The following is a 25502-nucleotide window of genomic DNA, read 5'->3' as shown; positions in this document are numbered from 1 at the left end:
GGGAGGGCATGACAATTGCTGACTACATGGGTATGATCGAAACCAGTAGGAAATAAAATTGCTCATTTTACTACCTGCCTTTGCCTGCCACATATACCTGCTCACTCGGTCTATACAAAAATCTGCTCATTATGGCACCAACTCATGGATCTAAGAAGACTCCCAGTGGATCTCACATCTCAGCGGCAACACGCGTTGGGGGCTCTCGCAGTGCACAGGCAACACGGGGGCAGGGATCACATAGATCGCACAGTACCTCTGGTTCTCAACATGCTCAAGGTCCAAGGCAACACTTGCAGACTTCCTCACAGAATGGAAGCAGTGCATCGTCAGGCCCTCATCTGCGACCGCAGTTGACTGATGCTCAGATACAAATGTTGGGCGAGCGCATGCGAGACAAGTATGGCTGGCAAGAGGATCCTCACTTTTTTCAGCTTGACGACACTCGATGGCAAATAGAGAGGGTTAATAGGATTATCCAAGCTTCAACGGGTCAAGGCAAGACTGCTGTCGTTGCTGGGCCGTACGCCTGGCAGGATATCCTAGGTGCCCGGGATGTAACAATAATGGTTGTACCACTGCTTGCTCTACAACCGGAGATGGTTCGTCATACAATAACTTTTTCCTGCAATTGCTGTGAGGTCCAAGCTCATTGCTGGCTAGGTGAAAACATTTGAGAACAAGTTTGGTTTGGCTGCCGTCACGATCAACAGCACACACGGAATTTTTACTGAGGGTTTCGTGAAAGTATGTTGTACACTGTCTGATCTAACTAAGAGTAGAGCTCATGATAATGTTGTGGCTATCAGGATTTGCTAGACAGAAAATACAGCGTGGTTCTAATCTCACCGGAGATGCTCCAGACATGCAACTTCGTAGACCTCATACTTCGACGAACAGAGTTCATGTTGTGCGTGCTCTCCATGGTCATTGACAAAGCACACTGTGTTTCTCATTGGGGCACCAATTTTTGCAAGCAGTATGGCACGCTAGGTTCAGTTTGTGCATTTCTGCCTCGTGATACTCCTATCGTCGCAGTCACTGCAACTTTGACCGCATGCGTGCGGCGGGACCTTCACAGCAAGCTGGATTTTCTGAAATCAATCGGTCGCTTTCACAATGCCGGTAATGACCGACCAAACATGTCTCTGGTCGTCCGTTCCATGGAGCACCTGCAGAATTCGTTTGCAGACCTGGACTTTGTTATTCCTGAAAATATCTCCTCCATTGACGAGATACCAAAGACATACATATATGCGGACAACATCAAAACAGGTGGCAAGATCGTAAAACACCTCAAGAAGCTGATGTCGAAGCGCGGCATCACTGTAGGACACGATGACGCTGTCGTAAAGAAAAGGTTAGGATAAGAAAAGTAAGTAAAATAAAAATGAGGTTTGGTATAAAGAAGATTCTAGGAGAAATCCTAGAAGGTTACTTTTTAATAAAAGAGAATGGAGTTTGGTCTGTTCTAAACTAAAAGCAAGAAGGGTATACTATGGAATACTTAGATTTGGTTTCCCAATCTTTTTTTTCCAGGGTTTACTGGGTTAGCCTTTCAACCAAGCTATCCTGGTGTTCGTGGGGGACTAATTCAAAGATCACCTACTGATCTGCTTGAGTACTCTAAAGCCTCACTTGCCTGTATACAAGGGACTTTTTTAAGGAATCTTAGAAGATGGGCTGTAAGAAGGTTTAGTTAGTAGCTTAAGGACTAGCTATTTGGGTTAGTAGAATAAGGTTTTTAGATAAGTATGATAAGAGGGTAACAAAGACAAGTTAATGTCTTGGTTAACTTAGTAAGCTTTGGCTAGTAAGGACAATTCAATGTCCTTAGAGGATTTGTATAACTTGAAGCAGTCTGAAGCTTCCAATTTAGAGTTAAAGATCAAGAATAGATTAACCTCTTTACTGCTAGTCTAATTACTGTAAGCTCTACAGAAGACATACCACAGTCTCAAATAATGACGCCACTAGCTCTCGCAGTCTAGGGTTAGTCAAATAGTGAACTCATGCACTATACCAAGGGCGTTTCCCTTTAGGTTATTTGAAAGTCAGAGGCTCTACTGTGCTTAAGGAATTTCCTAGGCTTTAAAGAAAGGTGTCTATTCTCTGAGAGCTAAAGAGCTCAGGGAATTAACTGCAGGTTTGCTGCTAGCTAAATCCTTGAGAGTGTGAGTGGCGCTTGGTGGGTTGGTGTGTTCGTTGTCTCTTAGAGAATCTCTCCTATTTATATCTTTCAGCCTGTTGTTCCTTAGCCAATAGCAAAACTGGCTCTTCTATTCTACTGTAATTACTAAGCTACTTCTACTTTTATTAATAAGCATTTTGTCTGTATTAGTCAGCCTTCTGTCTGTTTTACTAATGTATTGGTAAGCTATTACTAATGTTTGTTAGAGTATTACTATATTTTGGTAATTCATAGCTGTTGAGCATAGACCTTTACTAAGCATAGTTTCTAGATTACTAAGAAGCTGAGTCATATTATTAGTCATTGATTCACTTTTAGTAAGCTTGAGTGTTTATGCTTACTTTGCAGCTCTGAGTAAGCGGTTTCTTTTTGATTTGAATACCTATTATTCCTTTAGTTTTCCTATACTTATAATTATGGTGCATGACAACGCGGTACGACTGTTCAACGCGTTTATGGGCGACACCTATCGAGAGCAGGCTATGGACAAATTCTGAGATGGAACTATCTGTATATTAGTCTGTACAGATGCAGCAGGCATGGTAAGCAATAAGAAACCATTATTCTAAGCGATGTACTCAAAGCAGAACCAGGGATGCAACGTATCCGATGTTGATGTCATCGTCCAATGGAAGCTTCCAAAAAGCCTATCGCAGTTTGTGCAGCGAGCCGGCCGCGCTGCGAGACAACCTGGTCACAAAGGTTTAGCTGTTCTCCTTGTCGAGCGAGCTGCATATTCGAAAAACATAGAGATCCTAGGCCCAGCGGCCACAGCTGCCACAGAAGCGGCACAGAAGTGTAAGAGTCGTAGAACGTAGAACATGGACTTGTACGAAGTCCGGAAATGATATAAAAGAGTGACTGATAATACAGGAGGCCGAAGCTAAAGTACACGACATTTCCGGCTGGTATTTATACTAACCTAGCTACTGCGGGATCAGCAGAGAAGGGACAACGTATGTATGAGAACGTCCGGGAAATGGAAGTGGTCTGGAAATGGACCGAAAATGACTTGTCCAGAAAAGGGTAGAACATTCGAGTAGGCGCTTACTGTCCAGAAATAAAGGGTAAAGAAAAACATATATCGGAACGACGGACCAATTGTAACATTAGCTCTTTCTCTAGCCAATGAGCTCAGCAAATAAGTCTTGTAGAAGTATTTCAATCGAGGATGACTGGGTTAGTCTCGGAGTTCCCAGGGAAAGCGTGACTGATGACTCCAGTAGTAATCGGGCTACCAGAGCGGCGACGTTGCGGGTATGGAGTTGCTTTTCGAGGGGCCGTGGAGGAAGATCCCAGGGGAGTGAAGAATTTGTTCGTAGTCTCCTGGAATGTAAAGTGCGTGTGGTTAGGGGAGCGTGAGCGAGAATTCTGTCCGCGAAAGGATTGAGAGTCTTTGTGCAAGGAGTGCAAGCCGGAATTGCAAGGGGCGCGAGTGCGATACATAGGGTGAGGAGGATTGCGAAGGTTACGAACCTGCTGACTAGCGCATGGTCCAATGAGGAGTTCTCCGGGTTCAAGGTGGTTGACGTTGATATTACCGAAATCTTGTGTCCAAACGTGGTTAACAGCTTCTGTGGTGTTTTGATCAGTTGCCATGTAGGCAAGTGCTATTACGTGAAAATTGTCAAAGATGCGGTTGAGTTTCTCGACTCGTCGGAAAAGATCGACTGCATTCCGCTGAATTGCCTTGACTGCCTCCCTGATGGCTCGTCCGTCTCTTGCCACCTCGTCGAACCTGGCTTGGACTTCTTGTCCTTTCTCCACAATTCCTGCAAATAGCGTGCCGGACGTCGTGTCGTTGGTCGCATCAAGTAAGGCTCGGAGCGCTGTTCGGTCATGGGCGATGTTGTCAATCTTGTTGATCCACCCTCTACGACGTTGGGGGTTGTTGACAATGTCACCGAGGTAGGCGAGGTGCGCAGGAGAGTCGTTGGGGTCAAATTCATTATTGAGGGGGTTGGTGTTTCGAGTGGTGATGCGGACACAGGTTCCGAAGTGGAACCCCGGAGGAATTGGGACAGGTTCGGGGTTCTCTTCCTGGTGTCGCCAGAATTTGCCAGCGATTTCTTCGAGAGCTGTGGCAATTCCTTGCTGGACGTCATTGGTGGTGAACTCGGGTTCGGGGCTGTCGCGGTCAACTAAAGTTTCCTCTTGAACTGGAGAGGAGGAAGTCGAAGATGCGGGAGGTGTAGTTTCTCCGAGAGTAGCCTCAGGACTGCCGTTGTGGTAGCGGAATGAGTAAGGGGCCATGTTGTAGTAGTCAACTTGGAAGTTGGCTGCTGAGTGGTTGGGGGGATTCCTTTGACCTCTTTATACCTTTTCAGGATTTCTGCTGCGTTCTTCAGGTTGCCTTCTGGTTCCCATGAATTCTCGGCCGTGGATTGGTGTTTCCACTTGACTAAATACCAGCGATGTCCGTACCAGGGCCGGTGTGCGAGAATTGCTTCCACTTCGTATTCATCGTGTCGGTTTATGATCTCCGGTGGTGGTTCTAGGAAGTTCTTCCCATGCTGTGGTGTCTCGTGATATGGCGTGAGCAGGGAAGCATGTACCACGGGGTGGATCTTCATAGTGCCTGGAAGGGCTAGTTTATATACTAGCTTCGAAAGAACCTTCTGTACCTTGAACGGTCCGTGTCTCTTGGGTGCCATTTTCTTGAAGGGGTAACCGTCCTCATGGTGAGTCATCTTCAGCCACACCTTCTGACCTTTGGTGAATGGAGTCAATTTCTGGTGTAATCTTCCTGCCATTTGAGCCGTGGCATAATCTAAGGCCACTCCTGCTTCTTCATGGGCTTTTTGCCTTATCCGAAGCCATTCTTGAATTGACGGAACTTTTGATCGTGCGAAGTTTGTCGGGAGTGCCTTAGGATGTGAGCCGAACATGAGAAAGAACGGCGAATGTTTCGTCGCAGAATGTTCCTGATTATTGAATGCAAATTTGAGGTTGGGATGTAGTCGGCCCAATCGTGAGGATGGGTAGAACAGAATATCTGGAAATATGCCTCAATCTCTCTATTCATGCGTTTAGTTTCTCCATCAGTCTGTGGGTGATACGCCATGCTCATTCATCCTTCTACACCAGTTAGCTTCCATAGTTCTTTCAAGACGAGGGAGTCAAATTAAGGTCCCCGATCGGACAGGGACTTGTCCAGCATTCCAAATCTTCGGAAAACGTGGTTGTGGTAGAGCGTTGCTGTCATTGTCGTGTCCGTCCTTTTTGTGCAGAGGATTATAATTACCTCCTTCGTAGAGTCATGGTCGACTACGACCATTAAGGATTAAAACCTCGTAAGAGCGGTAGTGCGGTGATGAAGTTGCATGTAACGAATGCGAAAAGCCTAGCCCTGTGGGTTGCTCATATTGGTTGTAGTGATGGAGTGGTTGGATGAGTGTTGACTTTCATCTGCTGGCATGCCACGCATCCTTGGACGTAACTGGACATGAACAATCATATCCCTGGCCAGAAGAAGTTACGCGTCAGTAATTCTGCTGTTTTGAACTGTTCGGGATGTCCGGATACTGGGGCATCATGATAGAGCCTTGTGACTTCTCAGCGAAGTGCGAGGTCGGATGGTACATAACATCGGGATTGGTAGTATAGGACGCCGTTGTTTTCCATCCAATCCTCCATGGTCGTTCGTGCAGGAAATGGGATTGTGTTATTCTGCATTGCCGTACGGACGGAGTTTGCGTAGTTGTCTGCTTGTCCCATCCTTCTGATGCGATCTAGTAATGCCTCATTGGTATTTGCTGCAGTGAAGTGTTGTGGGCCATCTGATTATATCAGCAGGGATTGAGCGATGTGTAGTGAGCGAATGTTTGTTTTCGCAAAAAGTGTGTCTGGCAGGAGGATTTGATCAACATTGTCGTCTGTGGAATGGGAGGGTCCAGAATTTTGGGTGAGAGCATCCGACTGTACGAGTTGCGGACCCGGGCAATGATGAAGTGTAAAATCAAACTGAGAGAGGAATAATTGTCATCTTGCTTGTCTTCGGTTGAGCCATCTGGCTGCGTGGAAGTATGTCAAGTTCTTGTGGTCACTCAATATCCGAAGTGGAAATTGCGTCCTGAGGAGGTAATGTTGCCATGCTTCCAATGCTCTGACGATGGCAAGAAGTTTGCGATCGTAGATCTCATAGTTTTGTTCGGCTGATAGGAGAGATTGAGAGAGATAGGCGATTGGGTGCCAGTCGCCATTAACATCCTGTTGACGAAGTACTGCAGCGGTTGCAACTAGCGATGCGTCGCATTCCAGAACAAACAACTTGGTTTGATCTGGCATTAGTAGAACAAAGGCTGTGGTGAATCGTCGTTTGAGTTTGTTGAAGGCTCTTTGACATTCCGGAGTCCAAATGAAGGGCGCATCTTTCTTGGTAAGATCCACCAACGGTCGTACAATATCGGAGTAGTGATCAATGAATCTTCTGTAGAAGTTCCCAAATCCTAAGAATCCTCGTACTTGTTTGACCGTGGTGGGAGTAGGCCATTGTAGTACGCCATTGACTTTTACCAGATCCATTTCGATTTTGTTGTGCGAAACAATCATGCCTAGGAATTCTACCTTTTCTACGTCAAAGACACATTTCTCCGGTTTAAGATACAAGTCATTTTCTTGAAGTCGTTGGACAACTTGGATCGTTTTGCGCCGGATATCCGCCGAGTCTGTTCTGCCGATCAGAATGTCGTTCATGTAAATCTGGATTCAACCTTCAGTGATCATATCTTGAAATATGTTGTTCATCATGGCTTGGAAGGTTGCCGGAGAATTGCACAGTCCGAAGAGTCCTTGACTTGTTTTGAATGCCGCTTTCCATTGGTCTCCTTCTTTGATTCTGACATTGTTATACCCTGACCAGAGATCCATCTTGGTGAAGCATTTCCATCCTTTAATTTGGTTGATGAGGTCGGATATCAATGGTAGTGGATAGGAGTTCTTGACCGTCCCTTCATTGAGATAGCAGTAGTCTTGGCAAGGGCGCAGATCTCTGTCCTTTTTTCCGACGAAAAAGAAGGGGGAAGCCATAGGTGATTTGGATGGATGAATGTATCCTTTCCGTAGATTCTCGTTGATGAAGTTGTTCATCTTTGATTCTTCTAGCGGAGACAGTGGGTAAACCTTGCAATTCTTAGGGGCAAATTCCGGTTTGAGATTGATGGCATGGTCATAAGACCTTTCTTCCGGAAATCTCTCCGCAGCTTTCTTCTCGAATACCGAAGCGTAGAATTGGAGGTAGTCAGGGAGCGTCGTCTTAGGCTTCCGTATTTCTGCCTCCTGTGCAAGAGTCATGGCTGGGTTGACCTTCATTCGAATGGAGAGCCCTAGTATTGCTTGTGCGATTGTGGTCGTAACCGGGATGGTATGGATTTCACCGGAGTTTGGTATCCATGTGGCTACATAATCTCCAGTTATTTCATCATCTTGTTCAATAGTTGTTTTTGAGATACGAAAGAGAGGAGGTGCTCCTGGGTCATTCGCCATATGGAGGGCTCAGATGGTGGTGTCTAACATTGGCTGGAACCTGTCACTTATCCCTGTCGATCCAAAACCTTGGTTTCCTCAGTCTGTCGCGAGTAGTTCTTCTACTTCCTGGATTGGTGGTTGAGCGATTCTTTCTACAATTACCTGGGCGATGTGGTCGCCTTTGGTGATTGTGAAAGGGGTATTCCCGTAATTGACCAAGATGACTTGTATTTCTCCAATGTAGTCTCTGTCAACTACCCCTGCTGCGACGTCAATTTCTTTGAGTGCTAATCCACTTCGTGGGGCAATACGTAGATAGGTGCCAGGTGGAGGTGTCATCCATAATCCAGTTGGTATCTTTGCTCGAGTGTGAGGGGAAATGACCGAATCTTCTATTGTGGTAAGGTTGTATCCTGCCGCTTCTGGGGATCCTTTCATTGGGACAGCTCCTCCACCGCATTGAACTAGAAGATGTTCGGTGAGGAATCTTGTATTGTCAGCAGAGGATACTTGGATAATTCTGCCTTCCAAGTCCGGTTCTTCTTCCATACCAAATCTTCGGGTAGTAAAGTCAAGTATTCCGTATTTCCAGTTAATTCGTGGGTTGTGATATTGTAGCCAATCGATTCCTAGAATAGCATCTTGCTTTCCTAGGTGAGTAACAAACATTCATTCCTTGGTTTCTTTGCCGCCAATTTGTACCGTGGATTCTACGTAATTCCGAATAAATCTAAGTCGGTTGAGAGTTCCATCGACATTGAATACTGGTATTGGTTTTGCCAGGGGGTATTCACGGAGTTGTAGTTTCCTTACAACTTGTTGGTCGATGAACTTGCCCTGAGCTCCGGAGTCGATGAGCGCATTGATTTTTGTTCCAGCATTTCCTTCCGATTTCATGATAACAGGTAATTTCATTGCCTGGGCCTTCATGTCTGCTACTAGTACAGATGAAATCGAAATTCGAAGAGGTTCAACAGCTGGCGTTGACCTCACTGGGTAGAATCCGGGTTTTTGTCCTTTCCCGTGCGGTTGTAGTAGTGGTTGTAATTGATTCAATCCAGATCAGGCAATGGGATGGAACTCAACATGGCGTCGATGTCAACGTGCGATGGAGTTGTGGGAGTTGCGTGCAAGTCTACCAGAATTGGGTTGCTGACTGCTGGTGGATGAGGGGAGCTTGGATTTCTGTCCCATTGAGTGACTTGAACGTAGGGGCGATTTGCAGATAGATCGCCTTGGTAGTTTCTCCAGTTCCCTCTACCTCCTCGGCCTCTGCCTCTTTGGTTTCCTCCTCCTCGGTAGGCTCCTCTTCCTTCTGCTTGCCGAGGTTGCCTGCATTCTCTGGCAATATGCCCAAATTTTCCGCAATTATAGCATTTAATTCCGCTTTGTCCGGTATTAAGAGCGTCTACATCCATGGCATTGGGGTCACGGGTAGAGGATGTCGGAGTGGTTGTCGTGGTTCCGGAATTTGTAGGAAGGTGCATCTGCCTGTTTTTGATATGCCTGAGAATTCCGAGCCTGTTGTCTAGCTCGAGGGCTTGTTGTTGCCACTGGAAGAGTGTGGCGTTGATCAGCATATGGGCGATCAATTGGCGTGCAAGTAATTCCTTTAATCCGCTCAAGTATTGCTGGAGGAGGTTTCCGTCAGCGTCTGGGTTGACTATTTCTGCTTCTGCAATTAACGTATTGAAGTGTACGTTGTACTCATTGACCGTTTCGTGGTCTTTCTGGACAATCTGATGGAGCTCGACCATGGCTCGGGATTTCGGGTCAGTTGTCTTGTAGGCTTCCAGAAATTCTTGGCAATGTGTAGCTCAGGTAGGCCATTCTTGAAGAAAATACAACTTCTCCTTGACCGTCGCCCATTTCCGGGGTTGTTTCTTCCCCGAGTCTTTCATGAGCGAGTTCGCAAAGCGAATCTTTGCCTGATCATTTGGAAATTGCGAGGCTTTGGAGAGGAAATACATCTCGCATTGGTGGATGAAATCCCAGGCTTTCTCGATATCTCCGGAAAATTCGGCTGGCTTGCCTATCTCTTCCTGGAGAAGGGCGTTGCGTAAGACAGCAGTGAATGCTGCTAGCAGCTGAGAGTCAATGGGGTTTGGTTCTAGAGCTGCTGGGATTGGTCCTTCTCCGCCTCCAGGTGGTCCTCCTTCTGGTGGTCCTCCTCCGCCTCCACCTCCTGGTTGTCCAGGAATTCCTCCTGGAGGTCCTTGACCTCCGACATGGGCAGCTGCAGCCTATACTGGTGCTGGCGGTGGTGGATTATGGACATATTGCAATGCCTGATGTAGTTCTGCTATAGTAGCTTGTCCTTGGAAGTGTGTACGCTGGAGGAGTTCTTTTAACAATTCCTTGTCAGTGAGGGTTGTTGTTTGTGTTGCCATGTTGTCTTCTGGCAGCTCGGTGTCTTCTTGATCAGTGTCTGAGAGGGTTTCGAAAGTATCTGTGAAATTGTCTCCTAGGTCTCCCTCTTGTTGAGCTTCGATGCACTCTGCTGGTTGATCTCTGGTAATTTTGATGAGTCGATCGGGGATTTCCTCGATTGCTTCAGTGTTTGATTCGTCGTCTCTATGTATGCAGATGACTTCTCTGCACCTGTGCCACTTGTTGTCTCATGTTCGAAAATGATAATCTCGTCGTTGGCTGATGTGGTGTTTGTGTGCTCGATTCCGGCACCTTTCTGGTGTAAGTTCAGTGCTTTGCTGACTTGTGGTTCTGGTGATAGGGGGTTGGACCATGTACATCTGGTCACCGGTGAAGGGAGCTTCGGTCTAATGTAAGAGTTGTAGAACATAGAATATGAACTTGTACGAAGTCCGGAAATGATATAGGAGAGTGACTGATAATACAGGAGGCCGAAGCTAAAGTACATGACATTTCCGGCTGGTATTTATACTAACCTAGCTACTGCGGGATCAGCAGAGAAGGGACAATGTATGTACGAGAACGTCCGGGAAATGGAAGTGGTCCAGAAATGGACCGGAAATGACTTGTCCAGAAAAGGGTAGAACATTCGAGTAGGCGCTTACTGTCCAGAAATAAAGGGTAAAGAAAAACATATATTGGGACAACGGACCGATCGCAACAAGAAGCCTGCAAAGAAGAGTATCAAGAAGACACACGGCTCAAAGTCAAAGGGTGGGAAGGCAAAAGGATTCTCAGGGCCAAAATACGCCAAAGCTCCCAAGGGCTATGCCGTTGCCCATGGCCTTAACCGTGGCGGTAGCTGGTGACTCGATTTGCTTCCCGCAGAGTGCTCATACCCACCTCTTGATGTCGAAGTAGCAGACGAGGGTCTACTTGTTTTCGTGCAGACGATACTGTGCAGGCATCAGATCTGGCGTGAGGTATTCGAAAGCTTCAAGAGTAAGTATACACCCTCTGCATGTTTGCATCTGGCTCATACATTTAACCAGACAAACCACTGCAAGTGCCATGTTGCGACATCTGTGACCCCTCGCTGCTTGACTGCACGCACCCTGCACCAAAGTCACAGTCAAAAAAGAAGGGGAGCACTACAAAGGGCGTACTGGACAAGTCGGCGCAGCTAAAGCTTGACGACTGGCGGTCAGAGGTTTTTGTACGTGACCACTCAAACGCACATTTTGATCCCGACACCATTCTGCCTGACGCGCTCGTGAAGTATATTGCTAGCATGTCTTCGCAATATATCTCCACAGAAGATGGTCTTGAAGAGTACCTGAGATCGTTGTGGTTATGGTGGGAACAGTACGGACCTGAACTACTCACCTTTGTCAGGAGGCTGCAGATTGTATATACCCCCCTTCCCAAGAAAGATCAGCGCAAGAAGGCGGCCCCAGCTACAGCCGCTACTTCTACGGGTCCTATTGCAAACTTCATGAATGCTCAGGCTTCCCTCGCAGGTACCGAAATGACAACCAATGCGGTACAATCTACTGTACGAGTACCAGCAGCTGACGCAAGCAGCAACTCTGAAAGGGGACAGAAGCGTCATTTTCCAGCTATGACTGTAGAGACAACAAGTGGTATTTCACGTGGAAAGCGGACGCGTCTTGAGAACAGTGAACTGCTGGCCAGTGTAATCCTGGGTTTGGCTGTTGATAGTACTACAAAAACAATGGTGAGTTGTTATTAATTGAGTACCTGCGCAAACGGCTCTAACAATCACTAGCTTAGTGGGGTACAAGCCCCTCCATCTGTTGTGCAGGGATCAGAGTCATCTCGACCTGAGCAGTCAGCAGACGCACCACCAGATCCGAGCAGTTATCAATCTGGCTCGCTGCATAGTGCAGCTCCGACCTGGCCCAGCGTCCCCCCGGCATTCACTACACCTCTCCGAGCACCTCATTCTGCCATCTCGCATCCACCCTCAGTGACCACCGGCACGCACCCAAGCCAAAGGGCGTACACATCCTCGACACCAACTGGCTCATACGCCTATGCGTCAGCGAATATGTCACAGCCTCGTACATGCTTTCTGCTGCACACTTCCCTTCCACATTGTATCCTGCTTCTTACCCTTCTACTCCCATTCCGGCAGCTCGTTCAATTCCTCCCTACTTGCCCTATCCGTACACCGCGCCGCAGCATCAGTTGCCGTATGCCTATAGCTCTCCACCAGGACCTCTGCCATCATACTACCATGTGCCGCAAGTGGCACAACCAGTATATGACAACTCACCTCATGGAAGACCACCCGGGACGATAGCATCTCCTCATAGTGCAGGTCCTGCCTACAGCCGCCGCCAAGGGCAGGGCAGCCATCCGAGCAGAAGCAAAGCTGGAGCATACCCTTCTCTTGGATAGTCAAGTCAGAGGTGAGTGGTACTCCTCAAGGAACCAATACAAAGCTGACAGACGAGGTTTAGGGACGGATGAGCTCGACGACGAGCTTTCGAACAGCGTGCGGGGTTCGACAGGCATATGCTCACGCCTGTCAAAATCTGCGGGATCTGCCGTTCACTTACCATTTGATGCCAATTTATGGCTTCTTACGCTCCTGTACCTCCGCTCGAACCAGTATTTTTGTCTACTTCCGAGTGTTGCACGTATTATGCCCGCCGTTCGGTCTCCCCTACTCAGAGACACTCTTGCGAAATCGCGTAAGTCCTAAGCGCCGAAGGGCACCCGCCAAAAACCTGACAGGTCCTCTCAGTCGATATGACGAGTCCTCGGTTTCGACAACCGCCTGAGACCCCGCTGATCAGATCAAAACTTCGTCCCTTTCCCAAAACGTCCTGAAATTTCTCACTCAGATTTATTGGCGAAACCGGGACTTGTCATACCGGCTGGTCCGAGTCTAACCTCTGGTTTGTCTCCTCGGAGAAAGATATGCTTCCACAAAGACTGTTGGACTGGCTCCTCGGAAAACTTGGCTGTTGTGCTTGGCCGCGGTAATGACACCAACTTCGACTTGTGAAGCTTACATGAATGTCAGGGGTGCTGGCTCGCGGGTGGAAACGTCACCGGGGGCTGGTGCGATATGTGCGTGTTTGTTGGTAAGGCTGGAAACGCCCTCGCGGGCGACCTCGCGCTTGAGTCGTGTCCCAGACGCACAGACTTCAAGCGCAGTGGAGCAACAGGCGAACAAGTCGGACACTGCAGGGGTCAAAGACTCCGTTGTTATCTCTCCGTTGGCAAATTTTGGCGCACGGTGTACGTAGGGCTGGAAACTATTTAATAGGTAAGTACTATGGGCCTAAGTCCCAATCAATGCTCAACGGACCCGGGCTGTTCACATGTAGCAGCTAGCTCGACTCGGTTGCAAGATTGTTTAGCAAGCCACACACCTAGAGCGCGAGAGCCTAAGGTTGGGAATACGTGCGCCACAGAGGTGAGCGGAAGCTGCATATCGATTGTATCCACCTCGTTCGGTCTATAAGTGAGAGCTAAATACCAGCTGTGTTACAGCGGGGCAAGGTGAAGTACGGAACATGAACGTGAATTGCTGCTCACGAGACCTACTCAGGCCTTTCACTTACATCTTCGCATTCCCACAGAAATGCGTGGGCCACAAGGGTCTGGGCGTCCAAGGATCTCAATCCCCGGAGGCTCGAGAGTCACGCGTTTGCATCGGCCTTCCCACTTGTAATTAAACGATCGCTCACTCGCAAATGCGTGGAAATATTTTATCACTAAGTTTGAGCGTTGAAGCTTGAAGCGTTGAAGGCTCCTCAGTTGATATTATACATGCCTAAGACAAAATCTTGTATAGATGGAGGGCGCTAGCGCTTATATATTTCCGAGAAAGGAAATGTAGAGAAACACCATTCTGCCCTCGTCCTCGGCTCTCAGCTGCAGAGTCTCCCCTCATCCCCGACTTTCTAATCTTGTCGCTACAATCTTTTGCGGACCGAAGTCGCCTAGGATCTTGCGGAAGTGCGAGCGCATGCGCTTGTGCACATGACCTACACCTTTTGCCGACCTTTAGGACCTCTATCTACTGCGTGTAACGGCCGCTTTCCACTCGTTCCTGCGACTTCAAGTCTTCATAGAAACCTTCTACTCTTCCCATTCCGACTCCCTCTCCCGGTGCCATTCGAGACCCATCCAATTCAACCGATAAGTAGGCGCAAGGCAGGCACGCACCTCTTTCACGTGTACGGCAGAGCACCCGCTGGAAACTCGGAAGGTGAGCCCCGCAAAGCTGCGGTCATACTCTTCTCATTTAGATATGCTAATGAACTCCGTCGCGAAGCTCAGCCAGAAATATATTGAGTTAAGCCGCGACCCGTCGACGTCTCCCTTCTCCGCCCTTGAGACACTGGTTACCACCGTTTCCCTTCTATCGTTCAAGGATCTCGGAGAAGATGATGGCTGAATTGAATCCTTCAAGCGCAAACGCGGACTCGCCTCGTTCTCGCCGCGTGTCTCAAGTCATTCCGTCAGAGTACAAGGTCTCAAACGGGACACATGAGCCTTCATCTCCAGCTCCTCCTGCCTCTCCACCTCTTCCGCCCCGCTCACCACTGCGGCCCAGGGACTACAGAATGTCCATCGACACTCGATCATCTGTGCTGTCATTTTCTGCTGACAGCAGTCTCGAGTACGGCTCCGACTCTACCAGCGTTACCAGCCTGTCGCACAGACGCAGCTTCGGAAGTCTCTCGACCCTCGTCGGCTCGCCAAGCCTCCAGCCAAAGACTCCGGAAAAACCGTTGCCCATCCTGCCGCCATCACCTGTGCTAGAAGACCTGTCGTTCGAGCAGGATGCCTTCGCTAGCAGCAGTCGACCGTCTTCCATGCATCTGCCCACCAGTGCGTCCCAACCAACCTGCAAGCGTCACCACGCGCTCCTAGAACTTCTGACCTCGGAACGCTCGTATGCGTCCGACCTATCTCTCATCCGAGACATACATATACCTCTCGCATTAGGTGTGTCCTTCGTCGTTGCCACTCTTTGAAAGGACCCTTTGTTTAAGGAATATGCAGGGAACTCGACATCCCTACAGTCAATACCACCCACACCACCACCTTCGGCATCACCGTCGAGAACGCACTCGACCGCCTCTGACTCGTCCACAGGCTCTATTCTTGATCCACCCATGACCCCAGAGGACGTGCGAACAATATTCGGCAACGTCGCGGAGCTGGCCACCTTCTCCGATGAGTTTACGGGGAAGCTAGAGGCTGCGCTTGGGTCAGTCCTGGAAGGGGGATTCGGAGAGGATCATGTTGGCGCCTTGTTTCTCGACACGGTGCGTTCCCTTCACTTGCACTGTTGCTTGGTTGCCCATGAGACCATCACTCTTATAGATCCCAAGGCTTCAGCCTATGTATACGGCTTACATCACCAAACATTCATCCGCGATAGAGCATCTCAACAGCTTGCCGCAGACCCCGTCTCTCACGCAGTACCTCGCCCACACCAGTACACTGGCGCAAAGCCTAACGCACGCATGGGACCTGCCGTCATTACTGATTAAACCCGTCCAGCGGCTGCTGAAGTATTCACTCCTGCTCAACGCGATCATCGACGAGACGCCAGATTCGCACCCTGACAAAGAGCACTTGAAGAAGGCGCGAGCGCAGATGGAGGAGGTTGCGCATGGCGTTAACGAAGGTCGACGCCGGCGAGAGGTGGTTAAGGAAGTGCTCATGGGCGTGCCTTTCATCAAGTCTGGCGAGGCTAAGGCGAAGAAGAAGGGCCTCAACGTCGGCGTGGCAGCGTCTGTGAACCTGGGACGCATCAAGAGTATCCGCGCGGCGGCGTTCAAAGTCAAGGAAGGCGCCGAGGCCAACGAGGAGGCCGCGCGGGTTGCGCGACTGGGGGAAGAGCTCCGCCGGCAGGATGCGTTCGTGCGCCAGTTTGCGAAGGACGCCCTACGCTGGGTGCGCTCAACGACGACGTTCTTCGAGGCCCTGAAGCATTGGGCGCACGCTTTTGGCGCGACGATCGGCGTGGACCAAGAGGCCAAGTCCGAAGCGTTTGACGCTTTCGTCGAGCTCATCCAACACGGACTTACCCAGGCGTGCAAGGATGCTGAAGTGTCAATTCATCACGAGTTGCTCGAGCAGCTACAGCGGCTAAGGGACTCTACAAACGCTCCCGAGCGTCTACTCGAGGCCATGCGCACTCTCGAACCCCTACACTACGGCCTGCTGAATTTCAACGTTGCGAAATCGCGACCACCCCCTCAGCTTCTTGAAGCCTCAAAGTCGTATGTTGCGCTTCGTGCTCAACTGAACGCGGAATTGCCCGCGTACCTGGAGCTGTTCGACAAGGGCATCCGGGCTTGCCTCGAGGTCTTCCGGCGCATGCAGGTGCAGTTATGGGCCCAGATCAAGGGTCAGTGGTCGGAACTGTGGGACGCTCTGCGTATGGACGAAGAAGAAAGGGGTTCGGCGGAGCAGACGATGGTCATTTGGCACCAGCGGTACGACGAAGTACACTTCCAACTCGAGGGACTCAACATCACTCGGAAACCCCTCCGAGACAAGGACAAGGGGCCGCAACGATCAATGTATAGGGCACGCGGAAGAAGCTTCTCGGGCTCAATCGAGACACATTCGACCTCTTCCACAGTCGTGCTGGGCTCCATGGCAGCCCTTGACCCAGCGCACATGTACTCTCCTTCGACACGATCGTCACAAACGCTCGTTGCGTCGCCCGGCAGTACGAAGACGTCGTACTCTGAGAAGAAGCGGTCCTCGGAGAGTCTTCACTCAAAGCACTCGGCGAAGTCGACGAAGTCTCAACCCAAGCACTATGACGAAGACCAGTCATACAGCGAGTTTCTCCAGCAGTATGCCGAGAGGCATACCGAACCCGAGATTCCATCTCCCCTAATCTCACTTCCGATGCGACTTCGCAAGTCGTCATCTCAGGGTCGCCTACTGGACTCCACGAGTGAGGCGGAGGCGAGTGCGAGCGGCAGTTCATACAGTCTCGTGAATCACCCCGAACATCTTGGTGCGGAAGATGACCGTGGACGCTCTCCACGTAAGCCGGGTTTCAAGCGACGTCTCACCGACACGTTGCGGACCGGCAATTCGTCCTCGTCGCGGCATCGCCGCTCGCCTTCGCTCCCGCCCATGTCCTCTCTCAACCTATCGCCTATGCCGTCCCCGGCCCAGCCCTCGTTCGATCTCGACCCGCGGGATATCACGCTGCACCGGATGCCGACGCTCTATGATTGCACTGTTGTCTTCCCGCTCAGTCCGCCGTATCCTGTTGTGTACCGCGGCCTGCCGTTCTTCAACCTTAGACCTGGCCAAGTTTACGGCATCATGGTTGAGGAGGGTCACCCCTCAACCTTCCCCGACCTGCCCCTCAAGGTCGACGATGGCGTAGATTGTCTGATGATGGTCCGCAACGAACGCAGGGAAATTGGATGGGCCCTCGCAAGCTTCTTGCAGCCTGTCCCGTGATATTTATTGTTTGTATGCCCTTTTGCTTCTCGCATCTTTCTTGTGGACTGCTTGGTCTAGCTTGCTCGCTCGCTGCTCATTCATGGACGATTCTTGCATAGTCCTATCCCCCTACACATATGATATCCTGGGATACTTATGCTCATCCACCTAATGACCTTTAATGTTCTTGCTCCGTAGATGTTTGTACCGTTGACCATCATGGCTGTATGAAAAGGACATGTACTTGTAATAGGAGTTAGGACTTCTGCTGTCGTAGGGACCTTGGATACCTTTGAGCCAATCACATTGAGACTTCTTTGCGCCGTGCGAGGCGGGATGTGTGTGTCGTCCGGAGCTCCTACGTGAGCGGTCCCCGCCTAATATCCATAATTGGAAGGCGTCGGCATAGGCGTCTGCTGTGGGAGTGCGGTGCAGCGCTCCCATTACACGTAAACCGCAACCACGACCACAACGCGCGACGCTGCCATCTCTGCCTGCAACGCGGATGCAGCATGGGCGTTGACCGCAAACGTTCTCCCGCCAGGGACGTTGCACCAGGCCAAGAGTCTTCGTTCTCTACGGCGTCCTCAGGCTCTGCAGCATACACTAGACACGCGTTCCGCTCGAATACCCTGCCACCGCCTCGGAGTACTGCGTCACCACCAGCTTCTGCATATTTCACACAACATGCCAGCGACGACTCTCATATCCTTGAACCGACAGGTCCGGATGCCAATGCCCACTTTGCATACAGCACTACTCTACGGCGGCATCATGCCGAGGGGCTGCTCGGGTTTCCTCCGACGCCTCGCGGACTTGCTGACGAGTTTGGACACGTCGTGCCTGACGAAGGGCCCGTTGGGGTGTTCCAGAGGGCTGTATATTTCGTCAAGTCGTACTTCCCAGGCTCGGAGGAGAACGAGTATGAAAGGCTGCCTGTACATAGGGACGAACGGAAGGACTCTCCGTCAGCACGCTTCGCGCACTATTCGGTAGAAGTGAGTTAATTACTTCGCCTTATGCACTGCTCTTCACAGTGTGCCCCACTGATTCCGCCCTTTCACGCTAGAATACCTTGGCGTACTTCCATACTTCACCAACGGATGGCCTTCGTTCGGCGGCAGTTGCCGCTCTACAAGCAACACATGGCTACAATGAGTTCAGCGTCTCGGCCTCAGAACATGCGCTGGTGAAATTTGCGAAGACAATTTACGAAAGCCCGCTGATTCTACTTCTGTGCGGAAGCGCGTTGGTTAGCGCGGTTATGGGAAACGTGGATGATGCGGTCAGCATTACTGTTGCAGTGCTTATTGTACTCACAGGTTCGCTTGACGATATATACTATACGGATTCGAATGCTCATGTGTCCGCAGTTGGCTTCGTGCAAGAACGGAGGTCTGAGAAGAGCCTGGAAGCGTTGAACAAGCTCGTCCCGCATCATTGCCACATAATCAGGTAATTTCGACTTGCGGGCTTCGTTCATTCTCGGTTACTGAGGCCCGAGTAGAGATGGGAAGTCGCTCACCACACTTGCTAACGAGCTTGTCCCCGGCGACATCGTGACATTTGGTACGGGGGACCGTATACCCGCGGATGTTAGACTCACTTCCGCCGTCGACCTGGAAGTGGACGAGAGCAGTCTGACCGGAGAGACTACAGCGCGGGGGAAAGACACAGAGACTTGCCCGACGGTCAATGGCTATGCGAATGGCGATGTAAACGGGGCAGTTCACGAGCCGGTCGCCCTCGCTGAACGGTCATGCATCGCATATATGGGGACATTAGTCCGAAATGGTACGCATATACGTCTATTATGAAGGCGTCAGAAGGGAATTTTAATGGTCGGGTGCAGGCAGAGGTTCTGGTGTAGTCATTGCCACTGGGACACAGACAGAGTTTGGTGTCATTTTCTCAATGATGCAGGATGTGAGTGCTACCCCATTCGAGTATACTAGATTCAGCTAACTCCATTTCAGGTAGAAGAGAAGCGCACACCCCTCCAGCTTAGCATGGATGAGCTCGCGAAGAAACTCTCTATCTTATCGTTTGGTGTCATCGGTGTTATCTGCATCATTGGTGTCTTGCAGAGTCGACCGTGGCTCGAAATGTTCACTATCGGAGGTGAGTTCATTCCCACCCGCTTTCCGTATCTCTTAGGTCGTGTTGATCTCACTTGAAGCGCAGTGTCCCTTGCCGTTGCTGCTATTCCGGAAGGCCTTCCGATTGTCACTACCGTAACACTTGCGCTAGGCGTGCTCCGCATGTCCAAGCGAAAAGCCATCGTAAAGAAGCTCCACTCGGTAGAGGCACTTGGCTCAGTCTCGGTAATTTGTTCGGATAAGACAGGCACTCTGACGAAGAACGAGCAGACTGTTACCGAGATCTACACTATAGACGAGACCGTCACGATAGATGCATCGGGCGCGTCACAAGCTTCTCTGCACACTACTCCGGCTCTCGTCAAAACTTTAGAGATTGGCTCGCTTTGCAACAATGCTGTCTATCGTCACGAAGAAGTCGCTTACGTCGGCCATTCCGTGGATGTAGCGCTACTCAACGTTTTGCCATCCTTCGGCATGTCCGATCAGCGAGTTGTACGTCACTGCCGTCTGCTACAGCCCAGTTCTTCCCCTGACCGACAATTACCCAGGATTTCACTCGTCAAACAGAACTTCCTTTCAACTCTGAGCGCAAGTACATGGCCGTTAGTGGGACTCACAGTAGTGGCGACGGTCTGGCGAAGCGAGAGATGTACTACATCAAAGGCTCTATCGACGCTATCCTCGACCGCTGCAAGTTCTACTACGTCGGAGAAGATTCGACCCCTGGTTTGGACGCGAATACGCGCAGCGTTGTCATGTCCAAGGCCCAGTCGACCGCGTCGCGAGGGCTCCGCGTCCTCGCCATGGCGTACGGCTATGGTTCTGTCGAGGCGTCCAACCCTCCGTCGATCCCGGCCTCGCGCGTTGGCACGCCTGCTCCCGCTGACAACACCAAGTCGAACCTCGTCTTCGTCGGCTTCCAGGCGATGTATGACCCGCCGCGCAAAGGCGTCGCCGACGCGATCAGTCTGTTGCAATCCAGCGGTGTTCAGATCGTCATGATCACTGGAGACGCAGAACAGACCGCACTGTCGATCGCCCGGCAGCTCGGCCTGAATGTTGGGTCTGGGAGCTCGTCATGCCTCACCGGACGGGAGATCGATGCGATGAGCAAGGGCCAGTTGTGCGAACGGGTCGGAGCTGTCAGCGTTTTTGCAAGGACGACACCAAAACATAAGATGGCCATCGTCGAAGCGTTCCAGTCGAGAGGAGCGGTGGTCGCCATGACCGGAGACGGAGGTAAATATATATTGTGGTTAGCCGTTGTGTTCTTTTGTCTCATCCTTGGTTGCAGTGAACGATGCGCCTGCACTCAAGATGGCCGACATCGGTGTCTCAATGGGTAAGAGCGGAACAGATGTAGCAAAGGAGGCCGCGGATATGATCCTGGTTGATGACAACTTCACAACAATTCTGCCTGCTGTGGAAGAAGGTGTGTCGCAACTGTTTACTAGATATCCTGGACGGTGCTCAATATCTCGAAGGCAAATCCATCTTCCATAATATCCAGAACTTTCTGTCTTTCCAGCTCAGCACCGCTGTGGCCGCCCTGACGTTGATCACGCTGAGCACGTTCTTCGGGCTAAGCAATCCACTGAACGCCATGCAGATCCTGTTCATCAACATACTCATGGACGGCGAGTCCCTTCCGCCTGCCTACTATCCACACCGTGAGCTAATCGATGCCTTGCAGGGCCACCGAGTCAATCCTTAGGAGTGGATCCTGTCGACCCTGCTATAATGAAGAAACCGCCACGCCGGAAAGACGAGCCCATCATCAGCCGACGGCTTGTCTACCGCGTGCTCTTCTCAGCGTCCGTGATCGTCGTCGGGACGCTCTCCATCTACATGTTCGCCCTCTCAGACGACCACATGTCGAGACGGGAGCAGACGATGGTGAGCTTATCCACTCCGGAAGACGTGCGGTCCTGACCAGTGTGTCACTCACGCCTGCTTTGCGCTTTTTTTTTTTCTTTTTTGGCAGACCTTCACCTGCTTCGTGTTCCTCGACCTCGTCTCCGCGCTCCAGAACCGCGGCCTCGGCTGCGGGATCACGCAAAACAAGATGCTCCTCGGCACCGTCTCGGTCTCGTTCGTCGTCCAGCTCGCGCTCGTGTACGTGCCCTTCATGCAGAGCATCTTCCAGACCGCCGCGCTCGACCTCGGGGACCTCGGGATGCTGCTCATGCTCGCCGGCATCTCTGCGACGCTGCACGAGGGCCGCCGCCGCTACGAGCGCTCGCTCAACGCGGACCTCACGTACTCGCACGTCGCGGAAGAGAGGGTCTGAGTCGTCGTCTCTCGTCTTAACTGTAGACTGGCACGGGGGGGGGGGGACGGAGTGTGGCATGGGAAGGTTTAATCTGATTGGATTCGTAACTTATTTCCTAGTAGGGTAGAGAGCACCTATGGTATACCAAAGATCTCACTCCAAGATCCAGAGAGCACAAGAAATGCGTGACGGGTCGGGCGGCCCTGCCGGCAGGGCTAGCGCTGCCACGGCGACATGGACGGCGAAGGCGGTTCGTTGTAGAGCGGAGTGATGGGCTGCCCATCCTTGTCCAAAGGCCAAAAGTTGTTCCTGAACAGGTTCTCAGGGTCGTACTTGCGCTTGAGCTCGGCGAGGCGCGTCCAGTGCTTGCCGTAGCTCGCCATGGTGCGCTCGGGCGGCTCGTGGCGGCCGAGGAACTGTGTGCGTGTGCGTGCGTGTGTGCGTGTGTGTCACACGCTCAGTAAACCTGCTGGCCTGACGGGAGAGAAGAGTGCCTACGTACCGTGGGCAAGGGCCCGCCGACAGAGACGAGCTTGATCGTCCCCGCCATCCAGTCCTCGGCGGTCGTGATGCACCGCGGGTCGTCGATGCCCATCTCCCACTGGTGCAGCGCCGCGACGGTCCAGACGGCCTCGCGCTGCTCCTTGGGCAGACAGGTGTCCTCGAAATCGGCGATCGCGCCGCCGGAGAGCTCGAAGATCCACGCTGGGGGAGGGTTGCAGGGGAGGGGCGGCGGCGGCGGCGGCGGCGACGACGACGCGCGGGCGGACGGGGTGTGTGTGTCAGCGCGCTGCGGCGGAGGGAAGGCAAAGGGCCAATTACAAGATGACTCACTACATCCGATCGGCGTGTCCGCGAACTGCATGACCGTCTTGTGGATGACCTCGTCCGGGAGGGAGTGGATGAGCGACGAGCGGAGGAACCACTGTCTCCCGGCTGCGGAAGAACGCGAGCGGGATCGGATTCATTCAGCTTCGCGCGCGCTCGAGAGCAGAGCAGAACAGGGCGCTGCGCACCTTTCCCGCGCAGGATCTGCGCGATGCTGTCCTGCTGGTAGAGGAAGCTCTTCTCGTTCACCTCGTTCAGGAGGCACGCCTCGCCGTCCCAGCTCGAGATCGCCTGGAGGTACGCGACGCCGTGCGCCTTGGGGCCGAGGTAGCACATCTGGATGACGACGAGCGAGTCCTTGTCCGCGGGCCCGGCCGTGAGCAGCACGTTCGCGTACAGCTCGCGCGGCGCGCCCTTGATGCAGTCGCGGAAGTGCTTGAGCAGCGACGGCGCCGTCGCGCGGTGGAAGCGGCTGCGGGGGGGCGTCGTGGGGGTGGTGGTCAGCGAGGGCACACGAGCGAGCGGGCAAAAAAAAAGGGGTGGGAATGAGATGAGATGAGCGCACTAGATGAGGTTGCCGGCGAAGCAGACGGGCACGGGGAACGCCTTGACTTTGTAGCGCGTCGCGATGCCGAAGGCGGGCCCTGCGCCGCGGATGGCCCACCACAGCTCTGGCTTGCCGTGTCAGCACCCGCGCTACACACACACACGCGCGCGAACGGAAAAACGCACCCGGGTGCTCGTCCTCGCTGACGACGACGATCTTTCCGTCTGCGAGCACCATCTCGACCTCGACGACGTTGTCGACGCTGAGCCCGTACAACCGGCTCAGGAAGCCAAAGCCGGAGAGAAACAGGACCGACGAGCCGGCGGGATGCGCGCCCCTGCCAAAGAAAGAAGAAGAAAAGAAAAAAAGAATTCAGCAAGCAAATCCGAACAAACTAACGGGAGGCCCTACATCGGGACGTGGTACGGCACGAGCCCGTCCTCCGTCGCCCCGCTCACGGGGCTCACCCCCGGCAGCGGGTTCTCAGCCGTGTACATGTCGACCTCCTTCTGGCGCATGCCCGCGCCGACGGTGACGTACGCGTGCGGGTGCACCGGGCGCGCGGGCGCCATGCCCGCGAGGGGCTGCGACGGGAAGGGGTTTGACGAGAAGGGGTTTGACGGGAAGGGGTTCGCCGGGAAGGGGTTCGACGAGAAGGGGTTCGCGGGCACGATGCTGCCGCCTGGAGGCGGCGGAGGCGGCGGTGGAGGGACGAGGGGCCGCCCGAACATGTTCACGGGCCCGGCGGGCGAGGAGAAGGCGCGGAAGCCGGTGTAGACGGTCGGAGGGGGCGCAGACGGGCCAGAGGACATGTACCCGAACGGGTCGCGCGCCACGGTGCCGCCGCTCGAGGGGGGCGCAGGCGGCGCAGGCACAAAGTCGTGGACCTGAGTCGCATGCTGCTGCTGCGGCGGCGGCGGCGGCGGCGGCGGCGCTGCTGGTGCAGGGCCGATCGCCGCCTGTGGCGCCGGTGGCGCCGGGATCGATGCAGGGGCAGGGTGGGAGTCGACAGGCGTGGCCGCCGGCGAGGTCTCTGCGGTGCTCGTGCTGAGCGTGCGGCCGTCAGACGAGAGCCCCGAGCCGGGCGAGGACTCGGTCGAGCGCTGGCGCTCGGCCAGAGGCGGGATCGCGAGGGGCGGCACGTCGCTGTCGCCGTCGCGCGCGGCGGACGAGCCGAGCCGACGCTTGTTCGCGGGCGGCTGGCGCGGCTCCTCGCCGCCCTCTTCTGGGGGCAGAGGCGGCCCGCGCAGGAAGCTGGCGACGGTGTGCGACGCGGCGTCGTAGTGCCGCAGCCGCACGTCGGCGATGGGGCGGTCGCCGGTGGTGGTGCTGGGGCCCTCGTCGACGGGGCTGTCCTCGCGCCGCCGCTTCGCGCCCGCGACTGGCTCGGTGTGGAGGCGGGGCGTGCTGCCGACGACGGCCATGATCTCGGGTTTGCCCTGGAAGGACACGTGGCCGCGGCCGCGGCCGCCCCTCGGAGGCGGCATGTCCCTGAGCCTCGTCCACCTGTGGGAGCCGTCCTCGGCGGTCTGTGGCGGCTCGATGTCGATCTCGCGGATGAGGCTCATGTCGACGACGATGTCGCCGGCGACGGCCCAGCCGGCGATGCCGTAGCCGCCGGAGCGGACGGACGGGGAGAGCGCGTGGGAGGCGCAGAAGGTGACGACGGCGCTGACGTCCTGGGCGTCGAGCGGAGAGACGACGAGGCGGTGGTTGGGGGTGAGCTTGCCGTTGAACGTCCGCGAGCGTTCGGCGAATCTGTCAAGTGGGGTGAGATCGGGGGATTTGCAAGGGAGAGGATGAGACGTACTCGGGATCATCTGGGAGCAAAACGGGGCCACGGACGCGTTCGGCCAGCTCGTCGCGGAGTCGGGACAGCTGGGAGCGATCTGTTGCGAGCAGGGATGGACTGGCCATCGAGGCGGAATGTCTGTGCGGGGAAATGGAGGGAAATTGAGCGTTAAGTAGGAGTGCAGGCTTGGCGATGTGTGATGGCTATGACGGTAGGTATCGGCAGGAGAAGCAGATGGGTTATATGTGTGTGAGACGGAGTGGAAATCAGAGAGCTGTCTGCAATGAGCCGAGCTGGTGCCTGGCGGTGACAAGAGCAACTCCGCATCTCGCACCTTTACGTGAAGCTGTGCCACTAGGTTCTGCCAAGGACCCACCGCACAACGTCGGCAAAACGTTCCAACAGGAAACATACGGACACGGCTCTCGCGAGGCGGATGGGCACACAACGTCTAGCTCAGAAAA

General features: G+C 53.0%; 7 protein-coding genes across 7 annotated transcripts in view; 5 read left to right on the top strand and 2 right to left on the bottom strand.

Moving 5' to 3' along the window:
• Nucleotides 1-131: 131 nt before the first annotated feature.
• Nucleotides 132-677, top strand: PHACADRAFT_99149 (uncharacterized protein; the record flags this gene model as incomplete). Its single annotated transcript, XM_007398317.1, has 1 exon — nucleotides 132-677. The coding sequence occupies one exon, from the start codon at nucleotides 132-134 to the stop codon at nucleotides 675-677; it is 546 nt and encodes a 181-aa protein (XP_007398379.1).
• A 246-nt stretch (nucleotides 678-923) lies between these two features.
• On the top strand, nucleotides 924-3009 carry PHACADRAFT_164002 (uncharacterized protein; the record flags this gene model as incomplete). Its single annotated transcript, XM_007398316.1, has 2 exons — nucleotides 924-1328; nucleotides 2779-3009. 2 exons carry the CDS (start codon nucleotides 924-926, stop codon nucleotides 3007-3009), a joined length of 636 nt encoding a protein of 211 aa, XP_007398378.1.
• A 5783-nt stretch (nucleotides 3010-8792) lies between these two features.
• Nucleotides 8793-9414, bottom strand: PHACADRAFT_198121 (uncharacterized protein; the record flags this gene model as incomplete). The annotated part of the gene is made up of 2 exons (XM_007398315.1): nucleotides 8793-8998; nucleotides 9090-9414. The coding sequence occupies 2 exons, from the start codon at nucleotides 9412-9414 to the stop codon at nucleotides 8793-8795; spliced, it is 531 nt and encodes a 176-aa protein (XP_007398377.1).
• Nucleotides 9415-12059: 2645 nt separating this feature from the next.
• Nucleotides 12060-12372, top strand: PHACADRAFT_260184 (uncharacterized protein). Its single transcript, XM_007398314.1, has one exon. The coding sequence runs from the start codon at nucleotides 12099-12101 to the stop codon at nucleotides 12351-12353; it is 255 nt and encodes an 84-aa protein (XP_007398376.1). The 5' UTR covers nucleotides 12060-12098; the 3' UTR covers nucleotides 12354-12372.
• A 2686-nt stretch (nucleotides 12373-15058) lies between these two features.
• PHACADRAFT_260180 (uncharacterized protein) lies at nucleotides 15059-17818 on the top strand. The gene has a single exon (XM_007398313.1). It carries the CDS (start codon nucleotides 15419-15421, stop codon nucleotides 17513-17515), a length of 2097 nt encoding a protein of 698 aa, XP_007398375.1. The 5' UTR covers nucleotides 15059-15418; the 3' UTR covers nucleotides 17516-17818.
• A 191-nt stretch (nucleotides 17819-18009) lies between these two features.
• PHACADRAFT_163996 (uncharacterized protein) lies at nucleotides 18010-21889 on the top strand (the record flags this gene model as incomplete). The annotated part of the gene is made up of 12 exons (XM_007398312.1): nucleotides 18010-18495; nucleotides 18567-18819; nucleotides 18871-18952; nucleotides 19005-19291; nucleotides 19350-19423; nucleotides 19474-19618; nucleotides 19682-20091; nucleotides 20148-20838; nucleotides 20894-21031; nucleotides 21084-21236; nucleotides 21293-21495; nucleotides 21584-21889. The coding sequence occupies 12 exons, from the start codon at nucleotides 18010-18012 to the stop codon at nucleotides 21887-21889; spliced, it is 3228 nt and encodes a 1075-aa protein (XP_007398374.1).
• Nucleotides 21890-22086: 197 nt separating this feature from the next.
• PHACADRAFT_163995 (uncharacterized protein) overlaps nucleotides 22087-25502 on the bottom strand; it is a gene marked incomplete at both ends in the record, with an annotated part of 4419 nt that continues 1003 nt past the window's right edge. Inside the window, 7 exons of the mRNA XM_007398311.1 lie at nucleotides 22087-22287; nucleotides 22374-22576; nucleotides 22706-22807; nucleotides 22888-23171; nucleotides 23265-23370; nucleotides 23432-23583; nucleotides 23658-25004. Coding sequence (XP_007398373.1) covers nucleotides 22087-22287; nucleotides 22374-22576; nucleotides 22706-22807; nucleotides 22888-23171; nucleotides 23265-23370; nucleotides 23432-23583; nucleotides 23658-25004 — 2395 coding nt within the window. The remainder of the gene's footprint in view (nucleotides 22288-22373; nucleotides 22577-22705; nucleotides 22808-22887; nucleotides 23172-23264; nucleotides 23371-23431; nucleotides 23584-23657; nucleotides 25005-25502) is intronic.

This window comes from Phanerochaete carnosa (assembly GCF_000300595.1).
Source record: "Phanerochaete carnosa HHB-10118-sp unplaced genomic scaffold PHACAscaffold_7, whole genome shotgun sequence".
In the NCBI taxonomy this organism is placed as follows: domain Eukaryota; kingdom Fungi; phylum Basidiomycota; class Agaricomycetes; order Polyporales; family Phanerochaetaceae; genus Phanerochaete; species Phanerochaete carnosa.
The sequence above is the reverse complement of the archived record's forward strand: the minus strand, read 5'-3'. Positions and strand labels throughout refer to the sequence as shown.